Here is a 27,144-nt window from a genome sequence, read left to right as displayed (position 1 = left end):
CCACAAAGTTCAAGAAATGTCTGTACAAGTAATCTGTCAATGGACTAGTCAGAAATCTTACTCTTATATTGTTCTTGACATTGTCAAATAAAAGAAATATCTTGCCACATGCTCCATCTCACCCATCGGTATCATATGAATGTAGTGGATAAACTGGTTTCCATTCAGAATGAAAAGCGATACAAGTCATCGACGGTGAGAATCAGAGACTTTATAAGGAGGAAGCATAATTTGAAGGTAAACTTCACCCATTGTTGCAGTGTGGAGGTTAACAGCACATTTTACACGTATCACTGGCGAAATTCCAATATCAGGTAACAAGGGATTAAAATGTGAACCTGATTTACTTACAAAAGTTACAGGAATGGTATGGTAATAATTATTGCGATATGGAGGATTCCTTCTAAGTTGAACTAAGGTTTGCCCCTGCTCGGATTTGCAACATTTCAGTTCTCTTACTCCTCTCCATTACATCTACGAGCCAATTCACACTTTCCTTAATTCCTAACCTGCAATCAAGCAAGCGAAAAGCTTGTATTATTCAAGCTTGTTTGCAGAGCTTCTTAGATAGAGCTTTTAAACCATAATGTGTCGAACCTTCTGGGAAAATGGTTTTATGCAATTGGCTTTCTATACGACTAACCTGGAGAATATAGTTTTTCTTATGTGTGATACTGATAAAGAAGAAGTATTACTCACCCATCATAGGCTGAAACAGCTAGAAAGGTGTAAGCTCTCTCATCGAGTTTCTTGAGATCCAGATACCGAGCAAGTTCTTCCGCTGATACAGCATCTGCAAGGTCCTGCTTTGACAAATTGATGCGCATAAGCAAATGACTAGTCACATCAAGCACAAAAAAAAATTAATGTCATAAGTCAACTGTCACCATCTCCCTCCGGAAAAAGTCAGGCGAAGCCAGATAAGCAAAACACTTATAAAGGAATCAAGGGAATATCTATAGCACTGAAGTCGGTATCTGCTAGTCGCATAGTCTGAATCTCTTTTTTCTTTTCTGATGGAGGCACATGTAGGATAGAATCCTTCTTGACAACGATAAAACAAGAAACATAATGAAAAAACATCTAGTCTTGGCAAATAAAGTACAAACATTATTAAATCCAGAGATTACAGAAATATAATTATTATAGACAAATGAAGTAGACAAGGAAGAGAGAAAAAGCTGTGCTCGTTTCAATTAATAACATCCACTATAAAGAACCTCTTTTGTGTGGAATAAACTGCTTTGTGCCTTACCTGCTTGTTTGCTAATATCAGAAGTGGTGCTCCTTGCAGATCCTCATGCCGGAGAGCTTTTTCTGCCAATCATTGAAGTAAAAAAATAAATAAACCATGATGCCCACTAATGGTGAACTAGACAAAATCTTGTAAACATGACTAAACAACAGTACATACCAAGTGCAGATTTGGAGTCCTCAAAGCGTGATGGACAAGCAGCATCAACAACAAATATCACAGCATGTGCCTCTTCATAATACTTCTCCCAGATCGAGCGAAGACCAGGCTAGAAGTATAAACAGTCTCATGTTAGTCAGAGAAACTTATATGAATGTCTATAACCGGCTGAAATAAATAAAAAGTATCTTGCTGTCAGAGAACTGACACCCTCCTATCTGTTGACTAAGCTCTAGCGAGAAAATGTAAGAATATTGTATAATTCCACAACCCATTATTACAAGGGTCATGCTTGAAAGAGCTGTTTCTATATATCCTTTTGGGATATATATGTCCTAAACAAGAGTAGAAGATGACCATCATAAGTTGCACGATATACACCAAATATCATGCAACTGTGATAACAAAACATGCACTTCATCATCAAACTTATAAGTATAAAACAGATGCCTGATGTCAAGCACCTCTACCTTATCTTTTGTCAGACATCATACATTTTATCTGCTGCTGCATTTATTTTACAGACCCTTTACGGTTCTAAAATGGAAAATTTAATCATCTCAGAGATCACAGGAAGGAAGTTCATACCTGACCTCCTAAATCCCAAAACACAAGCTTTGAATTTGATGCTTCAACACGACCAATATTGAGCCCCACAGTTGGAACAATACGATCTGGTGGCAGGCCTTCCAAGTTTGAGTATTGTGACTTTAATTTCTCTAACAATGTCTAGAAATTTAATAATAAAAAAGGAGGATTAGAAAGAAACCTTTCAAGACTAGACTTTGATAAAATATCTGGAAATGGCTAAGCATGTGAAATTCGCACAAAAGGAAAGGGAAGTTACAAAAGATTAAAAATTAAAAGCAAATAAAAAAGAGTAATAAGGCAATTAAGATCAGTGGCATGTCAAGGAAAAAAAAAAGATGCAATTCAGATCAGTGTTCACAGCACACTACAGTAATTTCAGGGACAACTTTACTTTAATAAGTATGAAGGACAACTTTTCATCTTATAGAGTAAAGCTAAAATGGACTTCACTCATATATCCACATTCCACTCTAGCTCTAGTACTGTTGTATTGTAGTCTACTCCCATACGCTAATTTATTTTTAAAAGTAACCGAAGATATAATAAATGCTTGCACTAAGCCACTGCGAGAAGACATAACTACAGATTGTGCAGATCCCCTCTTGTATCTAAATTTGCATCAACATCCTGTACAATAACCAGGTTCCACCCAAAAGCTAGCAAAAAAAAAAAATTACATCCTTGTTTAAGGCTATGTAAATTTCTCCTATGGCTTCAAAATTCTGTCATTTCTTTCGAGCCAAACAATCCAACTGGCTTGAGGGATGGTATTCCAGGTCTTGTGTGATTTCTTGCACAATCCTGGACATATGCCAAGGATTGCCAGAAACATGCTCCACAGCTGACTATTAACCCTACAATGCAAAAAGAGGAGGCCAACATCTTCAGAGTGCTCTTCACACATGGGGCATCTACTACAAAGTTGAAATCCCCTCTTTTAGAGATTGGAATGAGTAAGTGCCTCCCTAGCCGCAATCCAAGAGAAGCAAGAGATCTTCAAAGGAGCCTTGCTAAAACAAAATTTTTTCAAGGCCAAAACACCTTTGTTGTTAGCCTTGCTAAACCAAATCCTTTTCCAAGGCCAAAAGACCCTGTTGTAACTCCCATAATCTCTTCTTCACAAAGGATATGGACTACTTCTTTCTCTCCCTCTCTCTCTCTCTCTCTTTTTTTTTTTTTTTTTTTTTTTTTTGTCTTCTTGCTTCCTAAGTTTAAGAACATGTGCTCCATCAGTAGATATGTGCATGTTTCTAGATATCTAGATTTTATTTTTATTTTTTATAACCGTGGTCTCCGGGCCAGCTTGCCCGCACCTCAACTAATTCCACGAGATACCTGCTATCTCCCATCAGCAACAAGTACCAGGTAACTCTGTCCACCAAGACTTGAACAGATGAGAATAAATCACTTAGTGTTTCTGTCTCTTTGGGATTTGAAACTGAGACCCTCATGGTTCTCGACTCACTTCATTGACCACTAGCCACATTCTTGGGTGCCTAGATATCTGGATTTTTTAAAAAAAACTCTTCTCCTTTTCTACAATTCATCCTCTTAATCTAGGGTTTTACTCAAGACTCTGGCAGTGATTTGTCTACATTTCTAGCAATCTTGTTTGACCTTATCTTGCGGTCCAATCAGGGTCCAACTTGCGACAAGAATTTTAAGATTCATTGACTAGTATTGTTTCCCCTATTGATAATCCATCAAGAAGGTAGGCTGCCCAACTTCACGGTTTAATTTTATCACATAGCAATGCTTGGTTTTAAATTACAAGCAGAATTCTGCTCAGAAAACTTTTCAAACTTTTTATTTTTTTTGATAAGGGTAACATCAACTTTTCAAACTTTCTTGGATTAACATTTACATCATCCACGGAGGTTCATCAGCAATTCCACAGGCTCGTTACTTTCTAATAGATTTATATAAATTTCAGCAGTATCATGGCAACCACCATAGACTGCATAGAGAAAGTCCAGTTCATGTGACTCGATAGACTCCCTAAGTATTGATTCTGGTCAAATTTGCCATTTCAGAGCACTAAGCTATAACCCTCAATAGCTCCGTCAAGTGTCAACCAAACCACTGGTCCCAGGCCCTTTGAAATTCAGATGGGTATGCTGTTAGGATTTGAATCCCAAATCCGACCTTTGTAAGCAGGTTCCCAGGAAAGATTGGAGGGTCACAGCTGGACCACTTAAATACCAACCTCCTTAGACAGAACCTACTTACGCCGTGATGTAAGCGAAGAATAAATAGCACACACAGATTTATAGTGGTTCACCCTCAATGTGAGCTATGTCCACATTGCTGCTGCAGATCTTATTAAAGAAAAAATATTACAAGTGTTTACAACACTCAACCTCACAACCCGAATCCCAATTACACTCAAGAATTTTACCACAGAAAATTCTCTCAAAGACCTTCTCTTACTTAGGCCTTTCACTAAGAGTATTTCTCTTAGATTTTTTTTTCTCTCTTTGGGATGTGTTTAGCAAATGATCTTGATGATGTCTTACAAATGAACCATAAGCTACCTATTTATAGGAATGAATTTCCTATGATGAGGTAAGCGCTTACATCACGACTATCATGAGGTAAGCGCTTACATCACGACTAAGATGAGGTAAGCGCTTACATCACGACTAAGATGAGGTAAGCGCTTACATTACGACTATGTGAGATCCAACAAATCTCCCACTTGAAGACTAATTTTAATTTGTCTTCACACTTTGATCGATACAGCAGCTCTTTCCTAGTTTCATACTTCGTGCAGGCCAACTGAAGCTGAGCATAGCTTCAGTTTGTCTATCGTCACTGCCTTTGTCAGCATGTCTGCTGGATTCTGACTCCCTGCGATCTTCTCAAGCACTAGCGCTCCATCTTCCAAAGCTGATCTAATGAAATGGTACCGGAGTTGTATGTGCTTCGTTCGAGCATGGTAGACCGGGTTCTTTGCCAAATGAATGGCACTTTGGCTATCACAATATAGCACACTTCCCTCGTGGTCCTGATCCAATTCCTGCAGAAAAGATTGTAGCCACATCATTTCCTTTGTGGCCTCCGTCACAGCAACGTACTCAGCCTCACAACTAGAGAGAGCTACTATCTTTTGCAACTTGGAAACCCAAGATATTGCAGTACCTCCGAAGGTGTAAACATACCCGGATGTGCTCTTTCTGCTATCAATATCACCACCGTTGTCAGCATCAACATACCCTTGCAATCCTGTTTTTGATTTTCGAAAATACAGAGCTGAACTCGAGCTGCCTTTCAGATATCTGAATATCCACTTCACAGCCTCCCAGTGTTGCTTTCCCGGATTGCTCATAAATCGGCTGACAACTCCCACTGGATGTGCAATGTCTGGCCTTGTACATATCATTGCATACATAAGACTACCGATTGCAGATGCATAAGGTATCTTGTCCATATGCTTCTTCTCATCCTCGGTTGTCGGCGACTGATCCTTTGACAACCGAAAGTGTCCAGCCAACGGAGTGCTGACAGTCTTGGCATCATGCATGTTGAACCTTTTGATAACTTTCCTCACATATTCTTCTTGTGAGAGTTTGATGCCCTCCTTGCTTCGGTCGATTCTCATCCCAAGGATTTGCTTTGCAGCTCCCAAATCCTTCATTGCAAACTCTTCCGATAACCCTTTTTTCAACCGATCAATCTCCTGTAGGTTTGCTCCTACGATTAGCATGTCGTCAACATAGAGTAGCAGTATCATGTACGAGTCTTCAAATTTTTTGAAGTAACAGCAGTGATCTGCCTCGCACCTTGAAAAATCAGCTTTCTTCATAAAGCTGTCAAACTTTAAATACCACTGTCTTGGAGCCTGTTTTAGTCCGTACAGACTCTTTTGAAGTTTGCACACCAGATTCTCCTTTCCTTTGACTTTGAATCCCTCCGGTTGTCGCATGTAGATTTCCTCGTCTAGATCACCGTGAAGAAATGCAGTTTTCACGTCCATCTGTTGCAGATGTAGATTTTCCTTTGCTACCAGTCCAAGAACAGTTCTGATAGTCACCATCTTGACTACGGGAGAGAAGATCTCCGTATAGTCGATGCCTTCTTTCTGTTGAAATCCCTTTGCAACCAGCCTTGCTTTATAACGTTTGCTTCCATTGGGTTCTTCCTTTATCCGATAAACCCATTTGTTTTGCAATGCCTTCTTATCCTTTGGCAACTCGGATAATTCCCATGTATGATTTTTTGATAGTGAATCCATCTCATCCTTCATTGCCAGCTCCCACTTAGTCGATTCATCGACTTGCATTGCTTCTTCATAACATTCCGGCTCCCTTCTATCAGTGAGTAGAATGTAGTTGAGGGATGGAGAGTACCTGTGAATCGGCTTCCTGATCCTGGATGATCTACGCAGTTCTGTGATTGGCGTCTGTTCATTTGTTTCAGAATCAACACTTTCATCAGCACCTTCTCGGATTGTTTGTTCCTCTGCCTCGGTTGTACCTGGCTGTGGCTCAGGTGTCGGGAAGTCCCTTAAATCGACTATTTCCGATTCCTTGTCCTGACATTTTGAATTCTTTTGCAGCTTGTCCTTGTACAGTACCTCTTCGTTGAAGACAACATTCCTGCTTCGGATGATTTTCCGATTTTGTTCATCCCAAAATCGGTACCCAAGCTCGGTGTCACCATAGCCAATAAAGTAACACTTCTTTGATTTTGGATCAAGCTTGTTTCTAGCCGTATCATCATTATGAACATATGATAAGCAGCCGAACACTTTCAGAAATGAAAGATTTACCTTCTTACCACTCCAGACTTCTTCTGGAATTCTGAAATCCAAGGGAACTGACGGTCCTCGGTTAATTAAGAAGGCCGCGGTATTGACTGCATCTGCCCAGAATGTCTTGAGCAGTCCAGAGTATATTCTCATACTCCGAGCACGCTCGTTCAACGTTCGGTTCATTCTTTCGGCTATTCCATTTTGTTGCGGCGTTCCAGGAATAGTCTTCATCATCTTGATCCCATTATCGGCACAGTACCGTTTGAAATCACCATCAGTGTATTCTCCGCCGTTGTCGGACCTCAAACACTTCAACTTGAGGTTTGTTTCATTCTCGACCATGGCTTTCCATCTTTTGAATACACTAAACACATCGGATTTATTTTTCATAAAATAAACCCATACCTTCCTGGTTGAATCATCAATGAAGGTCACGTAGTAGTGTGATCCTCCAAGAGAGGGGACAATGGTAGGTCCCCACACGTCTGTGTGCACCAATTCCAACTTCTCGACCTTCAACTCCCTGCCTGCATTTGAGAAGCTTACTCGCTTTTGTTTTCCGAGAATGCAGCTCTCACACGTATGAAGGTCCACCGTCTTCAGCTCCGGAATTAAACCATTTTTCACCAACAGCTTCATCCCCTTCTGGCTGATATGCCCTAGCCGACAATGCCACAAATCTGTCTTCTTTGTGTTGTCAACCACAGCAACAGTATCACGACAGCTAGCCGTCATGTAGAGAGTGTCAATCTTCTTTCCTCGGCCAACTACCATAGCACCTTTCGCCACCTTCCAAGACCCATTACCAAAGTTGAAATCATATCCCTCATCATCAAGCTGACCTACTGAGATCAGGTTTCGCATCAGCTTGGGAACATGTCTAACTTTAGTAATCTTCCACGAGGATCCATTTGACATCTTCAAATTAATGTCTCCCGTGCCAACAACATCTAGCGGCTCTCCATCAGCTAAATAAACTTTGCCGAGATTCCCAGCCACGTAGTTTGTCATTATATCATGATGTGGGGTGGTATGAAAGGACGCTCCTGAATCAAGCACCCAAGAGTCTATCGGGCTGTCAACCGATAACAACGGATCGCCAATGTCTTCCGTAGCAGCGTTGATTCCAGCCCCCTTGTTGTCCTCCTTTGGCGCCCTGCAGTTCTTCTTGAAGTGACCTGGTTTTTCACAGTTCCAACACTCAAATGTTCGTCCTGGTCTGGATTGACCCCTGCCATTCCTTGACTTCGATCTGCCCCTATTTCGGTTGTAGTTTCTGTCATAATTTCTGCTTCTGTTTTCAACATTAAAAGCAGAACTCGTCGATGCCTCTCCAGAATCTGTCCTGCGCACTTCCTCAGCAAGGATACGATCCCTAACATCGTTGAACTTTAGTTTGCCACTGCCGATAGAATTGCTAACCGCTGCTCTCATTGGCTCCCAGCTATTTGGTAGGGATGCCAACAAAATTAGAGCTTGCACTTCATCATCGAAGTCAATTTTTACCGATGACAATTGATTTACAATGGTATTGAATTCATTTACGTGTGCAGCAATATGAGCATTTTCCATCATCTTTAGATGAAATAGTTTCTTCATGAGAAATACCTTATTATTTGCCGAAGGTTTCTCATACATGTCAGACAATACTTTCATCATATCTGCAGTGGTCTTCTCCTTTGCCACATTGTGAGCAACGTTCTTTAACAGCGTCAGCCGAATGACTCCCAGAACTTGTTTGTCGAGGAGATTCCAATCTGCTTGCTTCATCTCCTCTGGTTTCGGACTCAGAGGTTCATGAAGCTTTCTGCCATATAAATAATCTTCAATTTGCATTCTCCAAAACGCAAAGTCTGTACCATCGAATTTACTGATGCCGTGCGTCGTACCATCTTCGCCTCCCATCGTTTCTAAATCACAACACAACCTGTTGCTCTGATACCAGTTGTTAGGATTTGAATCCCAAATCCGACCTTTGTAAGCAGGTTCCCAGGAAAGATTGGAGGGTCACAGCTGGACCACTTAAATACCAACCTCCTTAGACAGCACCTACTTACGCCGTGATGTAAGCGAAGAATAAATAGCACACACAGATTTATAGTGGTTCACCCTCAATGTGAGAGCTACGTCCACGTTGCTGCTGCAGATCTTATTAAAGAAGAAATATTACAAGTGTTTACAACACTCAACCTCACAACCCGAATCCCAATTACACTCAAGAATTTTACCACAGAAAATTCTCTCAAAGACCTTCTCTTACTTAGGCCTTTCACTAAGAGTATTTTTCTTAGATTTTTTTTTCTCTCTTTGGGATGTGTTTAGCAAATGATCTTGATGATGTCTTACAAATGAACCATAAGCTACCTATTTATAGGAATGAATTTCCTATGATGAGGTAAACGCTTACATCACGACTATCATGAGGTAAGCGCTTACATCACGACTATCATGAGGTAAGCGCTTACATCACGACTAAGATGAGGTAAGCGCTTACATCACGACTATGTGAGACCCAACATATGCAACCAAGGAAACCTATTGACTTGGTTCCCTTACCCTTCTCGGGCTACCACAGGAAAGCATTCACTGAGCATAGCTCATCAAATTCATACTAATGTACGACCCAAGATTATCTATAGTAATGCAGATTACAAAAGTTATCCAGCTCTACATTGACGATGAGAAGAATTTGAAGGTGGGGATTTATATTAATGTTCAGTGACCAGAAACATTTCCCAACCCACACTAAAAAGTAGCTTCATTATCAAAATGCAGGACATCAAACTGCCAGAGAACACGGGAATTAGCAATGTCTTCCATAGACAGTCCATCGTGGAGATATTAATAAGATGAATGTGGTTGCTGCTTCTACAGTTCAGGAGGAAACTGAAGACATTTTAGTTACGAAGAGTCTCTATCAAGGAGGACAATGTCTGATGAAGAATTCTATTGATTAAACTGGGATATTAAAGGAGGTGCCCTCTTTTTAACTCTTCATGGTCGATTTTTCCCAAACCAGCAAGAGATGATATAAATATTAATCCACGAAAGTTTGGAAAATATTACAACATGAAGTGTAATCCAAATTCTCAGACAAACTTCAATAATTGAACTACCTTGGGGCTTGTCAAAAGTTGGTGCTTACTTCTGCTCTTTTCTTAAGCTTTCCCTCTCACAAAAGTCATGTTAATCTTTGTGTTTGACACAGTGAATACAATGATCTCAGAGAAGCTTCAAGTGATTACTTTTCCTTTATCTCTCTCTCTCCTGTTTCCTTTCTTTCCCATCTTTCTTCTCTATCCTATACTTATTCACCGCTGTTTCTGCATTTCCTTACACGCTTCGCATAATCTTTGCAGCCACAAAACAGTAAAAGAACACAACTATTACCTCAGCTTCCATCAATATATTAGCCATTTGACCCCTCCCTTTCATATTTTTAACATGTAAACCTAGAGGAATTTCTGTCCTTAAGTTATTCTAGATCTGTAAGTGTTTTAGTGCTGAACTTTAAAGATCATTGCGATATAAAGTAAGACACCTAAACGATGACCTACCGGAAATACATTTAATTTTGAGATGGACGACTAGCCCCCAAAAGACCATTTCTAGAATTTCAAAACCTACCGCTGGTCTCAAACCCACTACAAAACTGATTTAAGACAATCAGAGGTACCATATATAGCTTCAAATCCTATGTTTCACTAAATAATGAAACACAGAGATATATATAATCATGTTATGTGGGCGGGATGTTAAAATAATCAAAGCCTTATCAAAAACAAAATAAAAAGTGGTTAAAAACTATTAAACGTAAAAATAGATGCATAAAGTACATGAAACATCGCATGTCAAAGTTATTAAAAAAAAATGAAGGAAGAAAATAGTTAATAATGTACCGTTTTCCCAGCCTTGTCAATTCCAAGAATAAGGACATGAAACTCTGTCTTGCTAAACATGTATTTGTATAGTCCATAAAACAATGAAAACATCTCTATATTCTTCTGTTTCCTCTATGATTCACTACAAATTGCAACAGGCTATATGGCGACTTGTTCTCTAGTCATCACTCATCACAACGAAACCTGAAAGGAAAGGACCCATTACCATCTCCATGGATAGCAAAAGAGACATGTCAATATGAACAAACTAAAGCTTATACTCCCTCTGTCCCAATTTATGTGGCACACTTTCCTTTTTAGTCTGTCCCAAAAAGAATGTCACATTTCTATATTTAGAAACAATTTAACTTTTATGAGATGATTTACAGCCACACAAATATCTAAGGCTTATTTTTGGACCACAAATTTCAAAAGTCTTTTTTTTTTCTCCTAAACTCCGTGCCAAATCAGATGGTGTCACATAAATTGGGACGAACGGAGTACTAAAGTGAATGAACATTCTTATATTTGGGAAAGGATGCCCATAACAATCATGATGCTCGCTAGGCACGTAGAAATGCAATTGAAGTCCCAATATCAGTAATTAGGAGTTCTACAAACCCAGCTGGCAGCTGGAAAACCCCATTCGCATCTCAATACACATGCTTGTAATGGCCTTGCTCAGATCCTCCACAAATGTTATCGCACCTGTGTCGGATCCTTAAAAAATGCAATACTTTTGGAGGTACCTATATACACCCGGTGGCATTTTTGGAGAATTCAAGCAACGTAGCTTATACTCCCTCTGGTTCAACATAACTGTTCACTCAACCTTTAGCACACCCCTTAAGAAAATACTAACTCCTACAAAAAAAAAATGATATTTTGACTAAACTATCTTTAATTAAAATTTGCATATTACTATTAACTGGACACCGTGGGATCTAGTCACTTAGCACTTACTAAGGGCAAATCTGAAAAAATAAAGTTAATTCCTTCTTGATTATGTAAGCGGACACTTATTTTGGACCAAAATAAAAAGGCTAAGCGGATACTTATTATGAACCGGAGGAGTAGCTGGTACCGCAACTCTCTCTTTCTGAAGTTACCACTTAATTAACTGTAACTTCTAACGAAGAGAGAATTACTCTTCTTCTATCCCACCAACTGAATATTATGCAGCCCTAAATATCAAGGATCAACAGCAATCTCAGGAATTGGCATTACAGTGCTAGTGAATCCACCCCACACCACAAAAGTAACAAATACTCCCCCGGTTCAATTTATTTGTCTTACTTTCCTTTTTATTCCGTTTCAACAAGAATCCCTCTTTCCTTTTCTAGTAACTCTTTAATTCCAACTTTCCACATGGCATGCTTAAGACTACAAGATTAAAGAGCATTTTAGTACATTACACATATCTTTAGTTCAAGACCACAAGATTCAAAAGTCATCTTTACTTTCTTAAACTCCGTGCCAAGTCAAAACCAGACAAACAAATTGAAACAGAGGGAGTAATATTATTAGTAGAACGGCGTCATTTATATTTGGGGATGACAATTATCCTCCACACCAGGACAGATAGAGTAATAAACACTAATGTTCAGTCCATCATTTACTATGGACCCGTTTGGCCATGAGAATTTTTCACTTTTTTCTCGAAATTTTTCACTTTATTTGAAAATCAGCTTTGGCCATGAAAATTCCAACTTTGAAAACACTTTTCATTTTTTTTCACTTTCAGTACATTCAAACAACCAAATATATTTGTATGATCTTTATGTACACCATTAGCATTTCCATTGAAATACAATAATTAAAAATAAAAATTAACACACAAAATAAAATAACCCCAACTTGTCTAGAACAGAGAAGTATTTGTTGTCATTGTTGCATATAGATCAAATTAATTATGGAACATTATTCAATTTTGTTAATTATCTTAAATAAGGACTTACGATTTTTAAAAAAAAAAGTTATTCTCCCAGAAATTGCAACCAGAATTAGTACTCCAATTACAAAAAAAAAAAAAAAAAAAAAAAAGGATACCTAAAGTACCGATTTAGATTTTTGAGCTGTAATACAACAAATAACACTAATTCTCTTGTGATCCAATATTGTAAATTGCACATATACGAAAAAAGAAAAGAAAAAATTAAAGTAGTAATTAGTGATTTGAAAGAGAAATGAAACCTGAATCAAAGAAGGAATCAGCAGAAGTTAATGTTGCTGTTTGTGTACTGAATTTTGTATGTATAGATCCACCGAGTTTTTATTTTAACTTAAAACATGGATGATTTGTGCAAATTTACTTTTTTGGGGGGTCAACATTTGGAATTTGTACTATTTTAACGTAGGGGTAACTCTTAAGTCCAATGTTTGCTGACTCAATTTTATTGATGAAATATTACACTGTCGTCTATTTTGTTTTTCTTACAATAACTTATAGTAGAATTTTAGATTGTGATCTACATTTTCTTGTAAGATTTTCAGTTTGCTCAAAAGAGATTTTAGACCATGATTTAAAAGATAAACAAATTGATTGAAGAAATGGTCATTTGGTAAACAGTTATTCCAGAAAAGGACAACCAGCGAAAACTTCCTCGGATGGGTCAATTGATTTTGTAATCCTTTATATATTTATTTTTAGTTTTATATCCTTTTGATAAGTGATATTCATTTTTATTAATAAGAGATTTGAAGATAAGACACACAAAATCGAACAAAGTTATTTTCTTCTATTCAATATTTTATGTGGCCATAAGAGATCATTTTCTCAGACTTTAATCTGGCTCCAAGAGGGTGCGAGATTCTATATCAAAATCGAGAATAGCACAAACTAAGAGTGAACTTGTCGAATTTAACAATAACGCACATGTGTTTCCTTCAGTTAATATTTGAACAGATGTTAGGGTGCTGCGATCAAAGCTTTAAAGAGCAACGCCGGAAGAACAACAAGAAAATAGAGAAAAGCTAAGACTAAAATCTAGAGCTAAATTATGTGATAATCATTGATATCTAAAAAGGGAATAGTTACAGCTTTAATTTGACAGCTATCCTAAGTCATACAAGGATGAGTAGTACTTTGCCAGTAACTAGCTTGGCAGGTGGATGGAATATGCTTAACAAGGCAAAGCCTTGGGGCTTAATTGGAAATAAACAAACTAACAACTTAAAAAAATAAGGGACTAAAGTGTGTATATAAAAGACTCAATTAAACCCATCATTTAACGGCTAGGTTCCATCACGCAAGCTCTTGGTACAACTCTGGCATACACAACATTCTCCTCCCTTAAGAACCTTCCTTGTTCTCAAAGAAGAAATATGAAGGTCTCATCTTCAAGGCATGATGATCCTCCTATATAAGTTGATCAGGAGGTAGCTGATTCCATTGAACCAGAACTTGAAATGCTACTCGATTTCCCTTTTTGATCATTCTTCTGTCTATAACTGCCTTAGGAACTGGGCAGTAAAAGATGACTAAATTAGGATAGGAGGGTGATTGATGGTATCTGGGGTCTTGCATCATGGTTTAAGTAGCGAAACATGGAAGGTAGGGTGTATAGTGACTTGGGAAGGTAAGGTTAATTTGTAGGCTATTTGACCAAACTTTTGTAGAATTTGGTAAGGCCCATAGCACTTGGCTATTAGCAGAAATAGTGTGTTGCCTATAGAGTTGGATCTTGAGATAGACCCAATCTCCTACTGGAAAGATCCTATGAGTCTTGTGGTTATTGGCATAGGATGTTATTCTCTATTATGCTTTCAAAAGATGGAACTTATAAAGCTGCATTTTCACCTCTCTCATTCTACTTGCTCGTTTACAATATCTTTTGAAACATTTTTTTTAGGAGGGGGGGGGGGGGGGGAGGGTAAATGTATGGGAAGGGGTTGACCATAGAGGGCCTCATAAGTTTTTTTTTTTTTTTGTGTCTAGCTGAGTGATGGGTAGTGTTATACCACCATTTAGCCAAAGAGAGATAGAGGAACCAATCTATAGGTGAACATATCTGAGCAATAACACCTAAGAAATATCTCCAAACATCTATTGAGCATCTCCATCTGTTAGACAGACCGAGATGATATGCAGTTGATATGCTCAATGTGACTCCTGAGAAGAGTTCCTGCCAAACATTGCTTACAAACATTGGATCTTTATCACTAACAATGATTTTTGGCATGCCATGAAGCTTGTAAATGTGATCCAAGAACAATTGGGCAATATCTGCAGTTGCATTAGGGTTTAATATGTGCCAAAAAAGGATGGTAAGATCGTGGTTCCTAGTGAGAATAATGAACTAATCCCAATGCATATGGTCATGGGTGGAAAGTAGGCATAGACTATAGGAAGCTCAACCATTGGGTAAAGAAAGATCACTTGTCAATGCCTTTCATGGATCAAATGCATGATATCACTTCTCAATGCCTTTCATAAATCAAGTGCATGATAGGCCAGTGGGGAGAGCATTTTATTGCTTCTTGGATGGATACCCGGGATACAACCAAATCACAATTTCCCCCAAGGACCAAGAAAATACCACGTTCACTTGTCCTTATGGGAATTTTACATTCCCATTCGGTTTGTGCAATGCTCCTGAAACTTTTCAAAGATGCATGATGGCAATATTTTATGATATGGTTGAGAATTCCATAGAAATCTTTATGGATAACTTTTCCGTAGTTGGAGATTCTAATTTTAAGAGATGTGAAGAAACAAATTTAGTTCTCAATTGGGAGAAGTGTCCCCAAATTGGATGAGAAAAAGTGAGGAGAAGATGATAAAAAGAAAAGAAAAAAAAATTGGGAGAAGTGTCATTTAATGGTTAAGAGGGAATTGTTCTTGGTTACAAGATCTCGAGAAAATGCATTGAGGTAGACAAATTGAAAATTGCAGTGGTTTAAAGCTACCTCATCTTTCTACCGTGAAGGGTGTTAGAAGCTTTTTTAGTCATGCCAGATTTTATAAGAGATTCATCAAGGACTTCCCCAAAGTTGCAAATCCAATGCATGTCTCAAAGCATTTGAGTTCTTGAAAGAGAAACAAACTCACTTCAGCTCCGATTGTCTTCGGATTAGTCAAAGCCCTTCGAACTCATATGTGATGCTAGTAGCGTAGCTACGGGGTTGTTCTTGAGCAAAGTTGTGATAAAATCCTTCATCCCATTTACTATGCAAGAAAAACTCCTAATGGTGCTCAAATGAATTACACCACAACCAAATAAGAGTTACTCACAATAGTCTTTTCTCTTGAGAAGTTTTGGACGTACTTTTTGGGGTATAGTGTTATCGTCTACATCAATCATGCAACTATCCAGTATCTCATGGCCAAGAAGGATTCAAAACTAATATTGATAAAATGGGTGCTCCTTCTTCAATAATTTGACTTTGAGGTCAAATATCACAAGGGATGTGAAAATTAAGTGGCGAATCATGTGTCAACACTTAAAGAAGAGGGGAATCCCAAATAAGAACTCGAAATTAATGAATCCTTCCCGGATGAAAAAATATTTGCAACTTCTCAAGACTTGGTGCCATAGTATGCCAACTTTGCGAACTTTATTGCTAGCGACATCATGCCTGAAGGTTTGAATTTCCATCAAAAGAAGAAGCTCTTAAACGATGTCCGGAAGTTTTAATGGGATGAGCCATTTCTCGTTCAGGTTTGTTCCGATAACATCATTAGAAGGTGCATTCTGAAATTGAAATGATTCCAATCATTAAAACTTGTCATTCATCGCCCGTTGGGGGCTATCATGGTAGTGCCCGAACGACATCGAAGATTCTTCAAAGTGGTTTCTATTGGCCAACCATCTATCAAGATGCTCACGATTTTGTAAAAATGTGTGATCAATACCAAAGACATGGGGGCATCTCAAGGCGACATGAGCTACCAATGACTCTAAATCTCGAGGTTGAGTTATTCGATGTTTGGGGGATAGACTTTATGGGTCATTTTGTGAGTTTTTTCAACAACAAGTGCATCCTTGTGATGATTGATTAGATGTCCAAGTGAATGGGGGCCATTATGCTTCCAAATAATGAAGGGAAGAGTGTTACACCTCGAAATTTTTTGATTTGTTATCTTGTGGATAGGCTAATGTGAGCTCAGGGTGGTTATGAAATCCTTACGAGATTAAAGGAAGTATTAGATAGCCTAAAGTGTGTACTATAAGATTTTGAAGTAATACGAATATGTGAAATTTAGTTTGTTGAAGGAAGTCAAATATAAGTCGTGTTCAGAAAGGTTTTCGCTATAATTGAGCTAATATTTATTTGATGATGTCTTGAGAGGCTGCTATAGGTCCTATTGTATGGTTAATGAAGTATTATGTAAGTGACAAGAAGGTTCCACGAGGATTGGAAGTCAAACGAATCAACGAGATGAAGTTTTGCATAACTGAGAGTTATACAGCCACTTATACGGTCCGTATAACTTTATACGGTCCGTATAAGGAGGTTCCGTATAACATGACCTTCACAGAAAGGGTCATTTTCTTGGTGGTGTTATACGACCACTTATATGGTCCGTATAAGGGGGTCCATATAACTTGACCTATTTCAGAAAGGGACTTTCCCATAGTGGTGTTATACGGTCCACTTATACGGACCGTATAAGTCCATCGGGCAGAATTTTTATGTTTTGTATAAATAGATGGCCTTTGCTCTTTTATTTCATTTTTCATTTTCCACAAGTCTTGAGAGCTCAAAAACCTTCTCCAAGCACATTCCACCCCAATCCAAGAGAAAACAAAGATCAAGAGGCAAGAATCAAGGTACCCATGTGTTAGGAGTCTTGCTAGGGTTAGTAGACTATAAGGAATTCTTGAGTATTGAAGCTAGGGTTTTCACCTAAGTTGATAGCTGCTCCAAAGCTCATTCCTATGAGATAAAAGGTTAGTTTTCATGCTTGTTTCATGTTATCATGAATGCTTGGTTGTTGAAGAACTTGGGTAGAAGAAGAAAGTAGAAAATGAGGGTTAAATGTAACTTTTATGATGTTTTTGAGTAGTAAGCTAACTTGAGTCATGATTCTTAGTATAATATGGATATAATTTTGTTATGGAAGGTAGTAATAGTGATAAGGAAGAATTGTATGAAAATGTGCTAAAATAGGTGTCACGACCCAACCCCGTGGGCCGCGACTGGTGCCCTACTTGGACACCCAGACAGACAAACATATCAAATCGTAACACACTTATCCAAATCGAATCACACACAGAATAGCGCATACGGCACAAATATCACACGCTGCCTTTAATTATATCAAACTGTATCAAACACATTTCAACGCAACCATGTGCGAACATATATATATATATATATATATATATATATATATATATCAAAAAGCCGGCAAGGCTATCAAATGTATCAAAAGCCGACAAGGCTATCAAATGTATCAAAAGCCGATAAGGCTAACAGATGGCGCAACGGCCCAAAACATATACAAAGTGCACGCCGACAAGGCTGGTGTCACACTCCATTTTAACCGGATGGGTTTTAGGAGTATGACGTATTGGTGATTCCTGTTTATTTTATTTAAGGAGTCGCCACCTAATTAATTTAACGGTGAATTAGGACACCTAAATGTTAATTAAGGTAAAGTTAAAACTAAACCTCCGTTAATAGTCTGCTTAACCAGTGTGATTCTAGGTAAGGGCTCTATATTATCCTAAAGGGAAGGGGTTAGGCATCCTTTAGAATCCGTTAACTTACGGTTATCCAACCAAACTTAGGTTAATTAATCAAAAGGTCAGCTGTGATTAGTTTTAAAGAAAGTTAGACACTTAGCTAAATTCAAAACTTACAAGTGATAAAACAAATTTTGTGAAGTAAAATAAATAGATCTAAGTTTATGAAACAAGTTGGGACCGCATCCGATGTGGTAAGAAGATCAGTACGCGGACCAAAGAACGATTTAGATTAAAAAAAAGAAAAAAGGGTATTTTAAGGAAGGTATTTCAAGGAAGAAAGCTCTTAGTTAGTGAAACTTAATTAAGTCTGAAACTGATTTCTTAAATCACCGAAAGTACTCTCTTTGACGCGATTTTAAAAAAAATACTCCTACTGTAAAGATAGAGGAAAGACTCAAAACGATTTAAAAAAAAAATAATACTAATTCTATGTTAAGTGTGAGTCTCAACTAATAATCCCAAAAATTGGAATGAACCCCAAATAACATCCCTCGATAATTAGACATGAAGGGTTAAACAAAATAAATGGTAGAGAAAATGAAGAAAGACGCCATAGGCGCTCCCAAGCCAATCCGCTCGTCTCTTGCCGTCGAATATGATTAAAGAAGATGAGATGTGATGACTCTATGTTGGTATGAGGAGTCTTGTATCAAGACTCCATGTTGCTCCAAACGTGTACATGTAAAGAAAGATAAAAAAAGAAAATAAGGATTAGGAAAATAATTAAATTGTTAACCAGCGAGAAAACTGTAAACTTAAGGAAAATCTGAACTAGAAAAATTTCAATTACCACGTACATACTTTTAACATAACGGTAGCTACAAATGTGAGTTAAAGCAAATCTTAAAGCATTTAAACATTTAACACATACTACTTTTAAAGAGCCATAATGTTAGTATTTGACAACATATATATATATATATATATATATATATATATATATATATATATATATATATATATATATATATATATATATATATATATATATATATGAATATACAAGAAAGAAATGCACACAATTAGCGGAGAAACTCATCATCACAATATATCAACGTATGCAGCCAAATAGAACAACAAAAAGGCGTAACGGGATTCGTTTTATAATCTCAAATAAAATATCTTTTGGCACATATACGCATGAATTAGAAATCTGGAAATTAATATGTGTGTTTTTCTATCAAAACATATTTCATCAAGCACCAAAATATGTTTTTTTTTTATATATAATTTTAGTTTAAGGAATAAAAAAAAATGAAAATAAGTACTACTCCATTAAAAGAGATGCACGTAGTAATAAAGGTTGATAAATAAAAAACCATCAGTGAATTCAAATGTCTTAATATTAAATTATAACTACCTTTATAAAATCAACATTAAAGAAATATATTCTTTTTCTAATTATTAGATGTCACTAGTCTTGAATCTAATAACAAAAGCAATGGAAAGTTGAAACACATAGGTTTACTTAGCACCACTTCAGACATTTTTTTTTTTTGACCCAGTAGCCATGAGGTGAAGATCATACGTATAAGATGAAGAACATATATTGAAAACTAAATTTAATAATATCATGTTGTACACAAACTAATGGTTAAGCTTTGATCTTTAACCCTCACAGAAGAAAAGAAGGCTATATATTTCAACAGGAGGCCTACAGACAAAATTTTAACATGCTTACACATCACCTTCAAGTGTCCCAATAGATTCCAGCCATTAAAATAACACCATTAGATTTCAAGAACGCCTAAAACTCATAATTTTTGCATGTCTTTATACAACAACAAAAAAAAAGGTAAAAATAAGAAGGAAAAGAAAAGGTGAAGATATTACCTTTCCACGGTGCAGTGAATATGGAGCTCGAGGCTTCAGATCTACTTCCCTTTTTTTATTAAGGTTTGTCGAACAAAGAGAGAAAAAAAAATAGTAGTATAGTTGAGAAAATTACAAGCAAAATGAAACAGAAAGGTAAAAGTCTTCGATCGATTCTCCCCCCCTTCCTCAGTTCTTAAAGGTGGTATTTATAGTTGAGGAACTAGGGTTTTAATTCTCACATTTTGGGCGGGATTTGAAACACCAGTTTTAATTCGAAACGGCTCAATTTGGATTAATACAAAATGTGACAGAAAAGAAGATTATCCAAATCGTCCTTTTTTTCCCAAAATTGCGGCAACTTGGTCAATATAATGGCGAAAATTTCGGCTTTTGGGTGAGAGAATTCAAAAAATATGAGAGAGAGTGGACAAAATTTGCATTAAAAAAATGGTGAAAAACCCCTTTCTTCTGCAATAGAGAAATGAAGGTCAAATGTTTTCCAAATGGGTAGGAAAGAGAATGGGTGGCTGTTTTGGCTAGAATGAGATTAGGTTTAAGGTATTGAATTGGACTAGTTTATTGGGTGTTCCAGATGTATTAAATGGGCCAGTGGGGAGGAAGAAATGGGCTACTGTGACATTAAATTGGGCCACATTTGTTGGGAATTTTCTTCTTCAATTTAATTTGCTTTGAGGCTTCTTTATTTCAATTCTTTAAGCATGACATAATAATCATCTCACATCATATAGACAAATTAAAATATCAACCATAAAATAAAATATTAATGGAGTACCAAGTATAAATATTACTAGCTATAAAACAAAATACTAGTGGAGTAATAATAATATTAACATAAAGGATAACTGCAGCAACTAGTAAAATGACAATAATAGTACTAACATCACTAAATAGAAATTATATACAGTAAGAGTTATGAGTAGTGTATCTATGGTAATAACACTAATTTTTTAATATTAATAAGCAATAATAATAGTACTATCAATAGAATAGTAATAATAAATATAATAATAGGTAAAATATTATATTATTATTAACTAAGAAGCGCAAAGAAATAGAGAAAAAAAGTGGGACAAAATTGGGTGTCAACAGCAGGCATAGCGAATAGGATCATACAAACACATCTGAACAGAATTAGGCACACACACCCACAAATACGTCTACAGACCTCTAAACAGACCAACAGAAACATATGGCGGGACAGGGCCCCGCTGTACCCCTGAACAAATATATATACATATGCATCGAACAAGTATATATACCAAAATGTAGGCTCCGAAATAAGAGGAGCACTCCAAAACGCAGAAGAAGGTGTCCTAAACTGGTGAATCACCAAACTGTGCGTCTGTACCTGCGGGCATGAAACGCAGCCCCCGAAGAAAGGGGGGTCAGTACGAAATATGTACTGAGTATGCAAAGCAGAAAATGCAGAAACAAATCTGAGGCATAAACGAAATAGTAGTACAGAACATAAGTATAAATCCAACATATCAAAATTTGTTTACTTTCAAAAATATGTAAGTCATGCGTAGGGTACAGAAGAATATGGTCGCCCGCCCGTCGATGGCGCCATAACACAGCATAACACCAGAAAGTTTCAAATCTCCGTATCCCCGTCACATATCACCTCACAACATAACGCCATACACAGCATAACACCAAATATAAGTGGAACCCGACCCTCTTTTGCGAGTAGCTCGGTGAACCATAAACACAGCATAACTCCGGAGTATATCAAAGCGCGCACGATAACAGAACCGGCCCGGGAACCGGCGAAAGATATAACAGAACGCACGAGCAGAGTCATGAGTAACCATATGCATAAAATCATTATCATAGACTCAAATATAAGTAAATGACCATACTTGAAATTCGAAATGATAATCATACCAAATTCTTTCAAAAGTCATCTGAATTACATAAAGGAAAGTCGCGGGACCCACGGACGGGCATTGACCCGAATCGGGCCCGCCTATGGAAAATATACTCATTATATGTCATATAAACTTCTACAAAAATATTGAAGCAATCCGAGCCTTTCGGTGAAAGATATGGCGTTCACAAATTACGAAATTCTTTAAAGTGAAACCTTTTTATGCAAAGTTCGGAAAGCGATTATTTCAAAGATATAATGGTTCATATTTCATCAAATCATACATAAGAGTGCCAAGGAATATTTATAAGGTTCATAACATGCTCGGATTTCGAATTTAGAATTTCCTCGAGGCTCGTGATATAGCCTATTGAAAACTAAGGCATGCCAAAAGAAAGAAGGGTTGCACTTTACATACCTCGTCGTCTGTACCAATTCAATAATTTAAACTCGTCTCGATTGGCACTTCAACCTATAACAATGGTAGCATGTCCGTCAAATCTGTGGTTACTATTATACGTTCTATCTCAAACGATAACTCATTTTTATATAAAACAAGTGGGCAGCACTTCCACTACTTGCACACATCCACAACTCACATACGAGGTCAACAACATCAATAACAAGACACAACTCAAGGACATAACAAAATCAGCCCCATATGCACTACATACACCATTGCTATCATTTTTTCTCTTTACAACCATGGAGTACAAAAACCACAACAACAAAGTGATTAATACACTAATTCCTTATGTTTATCCAGCCCCTTTAACAATGTTAGACCAGCCATCAAGAACAGCCCATACTCCAGCAAATATACTACATATATTGTACATAATCATAACTATAATCCCTGCATTTCGACTCAACAAGAGCAGCCACGAAAATTACAACAAACAGCCCCCAAACTGTCACTACAAAACAGCCACGAAATTCATTACAAAACAGCCCCAAAACAGCCCTTAGTTACCACATAACAATGACCGATAATCTCACGAACATCTAAGAATATACCAAGCAGATCGACACACTTCGCATACCATATTTTATACGCTTCTTTCCTCCAAGTTTGATGATTCGCATCAGCAACAACATCAACCTCTATATGCAAGAAAACTATCGTAACATTACAACAAGTTCTAAAACAGCCCCATCCATTATAACGTCACAATACAATTATTAACTATCCATAGTTCTCCAATTACTCAAGAACAGCCCCTAACTACAATTTAACCATAACAATGACAACCTCAAATAGCCATATAATCACATTAGATATTCCACCAAAAACCTTATCAAAACAGCCCATGACAACAACAACATCAACTATTATATGCAAGGAAACTGCTCTAATTTCACAACAAGTTCTAACATGATCTAAACTTCCCTTTCACCTTTTACACATAATCCATAACATTAATGACAACAACCATCCATGTACAAGAAATTACTTCAATTTCATTTCAATAGCAAACCCAAAACAGTCCATCAACACTACAACATCGAAATACAATTTTCGACCTTTATTCCACAAAATTACAAACACATGGAATCAAGTGTAATTTTTACCATTGACAACAACCCCTATACATGTCAATAACCATATTTCCAGCCCTTCAACATAAACAAATTATCTACAAATGTCATACCATAATTATGACAACACTAATCAAACTCAACCCAACTAAAACAACTCCAAATTTGCCCACTTTTAATACTAACTTTAATCAAACAATTTTTCTTACTTCCAACTTCACATAATACAACTTAATAGATCCATTACAACATCATTAACTCCAATCTTATAGCAAAAAAACGAAATCTTACCTCAAATTAAATTAGGACACTTTAGAAGCTTAAGTTGTTCCAAAAAAAATCTGCCATGGCCATGAGTTGCGATGGCTGTTGTAATCCTTGTTTTCTTCCTCTAATTGGACTTGGAAATCATCAACTTAATTGTGTAGAAGGGGGGGAGAAGAGGAGTTGGCCGTGAGCTTCATGAAGCTACTGCCATGTCCATGGCCGTGTAGCTCTCTCCCTCTTTCTTTAGTTCACTTTGTGGAGAAGATGAGTGTCTCTCTCTAGATTTTCAGATTTGTGGTTGAAGAGGAAATCCCTCTCTCTCTCTAAATTTCGAATTTAATGAGTATTGGAAGTGTGAGTCATCCACTAAAACCTCACATGTTGTCTCATCTCTCTAATTTTCAGATTTAGGAATGAAGTGTGGAAGATGACAATGTGATGAATGAATTATTTTAGTCATTAAAGTGTTGTTTATGGGCAGCATAATGCTCCCACACGTGCCCACTATAGAATGTCTTCAAGATCAGATTTTTTTTTTTGGTTATAATGCTTGGTGGAGCCCACTTAATACACTAATTAGCCTAATTAATTCTTAATCCCCACGAATATTTCTACACTAACTGCAATTAATTAACAAGTCGTGCACTTATTAAAATCGAGGATTAAAAGTCTTTGTCTCATATCCCAAAATAATCTTGTCCTTAAATTTATGTCCATTAGCTCACAAATAATCCAATGTACAAAATTACGGGATATAACATCCTTCCCCCCTTTAGAACATTCGTCCTCGAATGTTAAACTAGTCCCATAGGGTCTTACAAAAATTTCGGGGGAATCTCTTTTATTGCTATAACAGGTAGTCTCTTTCTTAGCATACCAATATTCTTGTACAACTTGTATAAAATATATCCAATCTTAGTCGTAGTCTTTCCTTCTCTTGGTTCATTCTGTTTTTCATATCTCATCCTCCTTTTATTTCTAGGAAAATTTTGGCAGAGTTTCCTCTATATTTCTTACTATCCCAAAACCTGCACGCAGGAAATACCAGCAATGCCTCACAGGGCCAACATATATATGTATACATTATATCGTATCATAGTCGCACAGGGCTCCCAATTTCAAGTAAAAGTATAAAGATGTCGAAACTTACCTCACATATCACACCCCGAGACGTACCTGATCCTTAACGATCTATCCTGTTATACCTTCCTATCTACCTTTCCTTTCATTCCTCAACTTTACATTTCAATCATACTTCAATATTCTTACCTTATTCGACATGCGTCTTTCACACCGTTGCTCACCTGTGTACTTTGTAACTGCCAATATCATCGGTCGCTTTCTTCTGTCAATGTCGTTCTTCAGCTGAAATTAAAGGTTAGTACAAGGAATTTCATTTCCTATGGCTGGGCTCTATCGCACGATCTTAGATATGAAAGAAAGGTAACATCCTAAATGTCCTGTAGCTTCCTGTTTATAAATGTGGTGCACAACACATCGATAAACAAGACTCTACTAGACACGGTCTGTAGACACTCCGAGGAAGGACCGCTCTGATACCACTTCTGTCACGACCCAACCCCGTGGGCCGCGACTGGTGCCCTACTTGGACACCCAGACAGACAAACATATCAAATCGTAACACACTTATCCAAATCGAATCACACACAGAATAGCGCATACGGCACAAATATCACACGCTGCCTTTAATTATATCAAACTGTATCAAACACATTTCAACGCAACCATGTGCGAACATATATATATATATATATCAAAAAGCCGGCAAGGCTATCAAATGTATCAAAAGCCGACAAGGCTATCAAATGTATCAAAAGCCGATAAGGCTAACAGATGGCGCAACGGCCCAAAACATATACAAAGTGCACGCCGACAAGGCTGGCATAGCGAATAGGATCATACAAACACATCTGAACAGAATTAGGCACACACACCCACAAATACGTCTACAGACCTCTAAACAGACCAACAGAAACATATGGCGGGACAGGGCCCCGCTGTACCCCTGAACAAATATATATACATATGCATCGAACAAGTATATATACCAAAATGTAGGCTCCGAAATAAGAGGAGCACTCCAAACCGCAGAAGAAGGTGTCCTAAACTAGTGAATCACCAAACTGTGCGTCTGTACCTGCGGGCATGAAACGCAGCCCCCGAAGAAAGGGGGGTCAGTACGAAATATGTACTGAGTATGCAAAGCAGAAAATGCAGAAACAAATCTGAGGCATAAACGAAATAGTAGTACAGAACATAAGTATAAATCCAACATATCAAAATTTGTTTACTTTCAAAAATATGTAAGTCATGCGTAGGGTACAGAAGAATATGGTCGCCCGCCCGTCGATGGCGCCATAACACAGCATAACACCAGAAAGTTTCAAATCTCCGCATCCCCGTCACATATCACCTCACAACATAACGCCATACACAGCATAACACCAAATATAAGTGGAACCCGACCCTCTTTTGCGAGTAGCTCGGTGAACCATAAACACAGCATAACTCCGGAGTATATCAAAGCGCGCACGATAACAGAACCGGCCCGGGAACCGGCGAAAGATATAACAGAACGCACGAGCAGAGTCATGAGTAACCATATGCATAAAATCATTATCATAGACTCAAATATAAGTAAATGACCATACTTGAAATTCGAAATGATAATCATACCAAATTCTTTCAAAAGTCATCTGAATTACATAAAGGAAAGTCGCGGGACCCACGGACGGGCATTGACCCGAATCGGGCCCGCCTATGGAAAATATACTCATTATATGTCATATAAACTTCTACAAAAATATTGAAGCAATCCGAGCCTTTCGGTGAAAGATATGGCGTTCACAAATTACGAAATTCTTTAAAGTGAAACATTTTTATGCAAAGTTCGGAAAGCGATTATTTCAAAGACATAATGGTTCATATTTCATCAAATCATACATAAGAGTGCCAAGGAATATTTATAAGGTTCATAACATGCTCGGATTTCGAATTTAGAATTTCCTCGAGGCTCGTGATATAGCCTATTGAAAACTAAGGCATGCCAAAAGAAAGAAGGGTTGCGCTTTACATACCTCGTCTTCTGTACCAATTCAATAATTTAAACTCATCTCGATTGACACTTCAACCTATAACAATGGTAGCATGTCCGTCAAATCTGTGGTTACTATTATACGTTCTATCTCAAACGATAACTCATTTTTATATAAAACAAGTGGGCAGCACTTCCACTACTTGCACACATCCACAACTCACATACGAGGTCAACAACATCA

General features: G+C 37.5%; 1 protein-coding gene across 2 annotated transcripts; it reads right to left on the bottom strand.

Annotated features, from left to right (window-relative positions):
* Nucleotides 1-45: 45 nt before the first annotated feature.
* Nucleotides 46-13,108, bottom strand: LOC132606694 (uncharacterized). 2 transcript variants are annotated; one of them, XM_060320294.1, is made up of 7 exons: nt 12,833-13,108; nt 10,658-10,843; nt 2,003-2,143; nt 1,415-1,523; nt 1,256-1,317; nt 700-803; nt 46-509 (listed from the first exon to the last, which is right to left on the bottom strand). In XM_060320294.1, the coding sequence occupies exons 2-7, from the start codon at nt 10,748-10,750 to the stop codon at nt 404-406; spliced, it is 615 nt and encodes a 204-aa protein (XP_060176277.1). In that variant the 5' UTR covers nt 10,751-10,843; nt 12,833-13,108; the 3' UTR covers nt 46-403. The 2 variants fall into 2 exon arrangements, with proteins under 2 accessions (XP_060176277.1, XP_060176278.1); XM_060320295.1 differs by lacking the exon at nt 12,833-13,108 and adding an exon at nt 11,389-11,413.
* Nucleotides 13,109-27,144: the final 14,036 nt, after the last annotated feature.

This window comes from Lycium barbarum, chromosome 8 (assembly GCF_019175385.1).
Source record: "Lycium barbarum isolate Lr01 chromosome 8, ASM1917538v2, whole genome shotgun sequence".
NCBI classification, from domain to species: domain Eukaryota; kingdom Viridiplantae; phylum Streptophyta; class Magnoliopsida; order Solanales; family Solanaceae; genus Lycium; species Lycium barbarum.
Note: the sequence above shows the minus strand (reverse complement) of the source record. Positions and strands in the feature narration are given on the sequence as shown.

What these genes read in the sequence shown, in the direction of transcription:
- LOC132606694 (XM_060320294.1), bottom strand. Translation starts at nt 10,750, where the DNA reads ATGTTTTCATTGTTTTATGGACTATACAAATACATGTTTAGCAAGACA. An exon ending in TTGACAAGGCTGGGAAAACG is followed by an intron (nt 2,144 to 10,657) that starts GTACATTATTAA and finishes TTAAATTTCTAG; the next exon opens with ACATTGTTAGAGAAATTAAA. An exon ending in GGACTCCAAATCTGCACTTG is followed by an intron (nt 1,318 to 1,414) that starts GTATGTACTGTT and finishes AATGATTGGCAG; the next exon opens with AAAAAGCTCTCCGGCATGAG.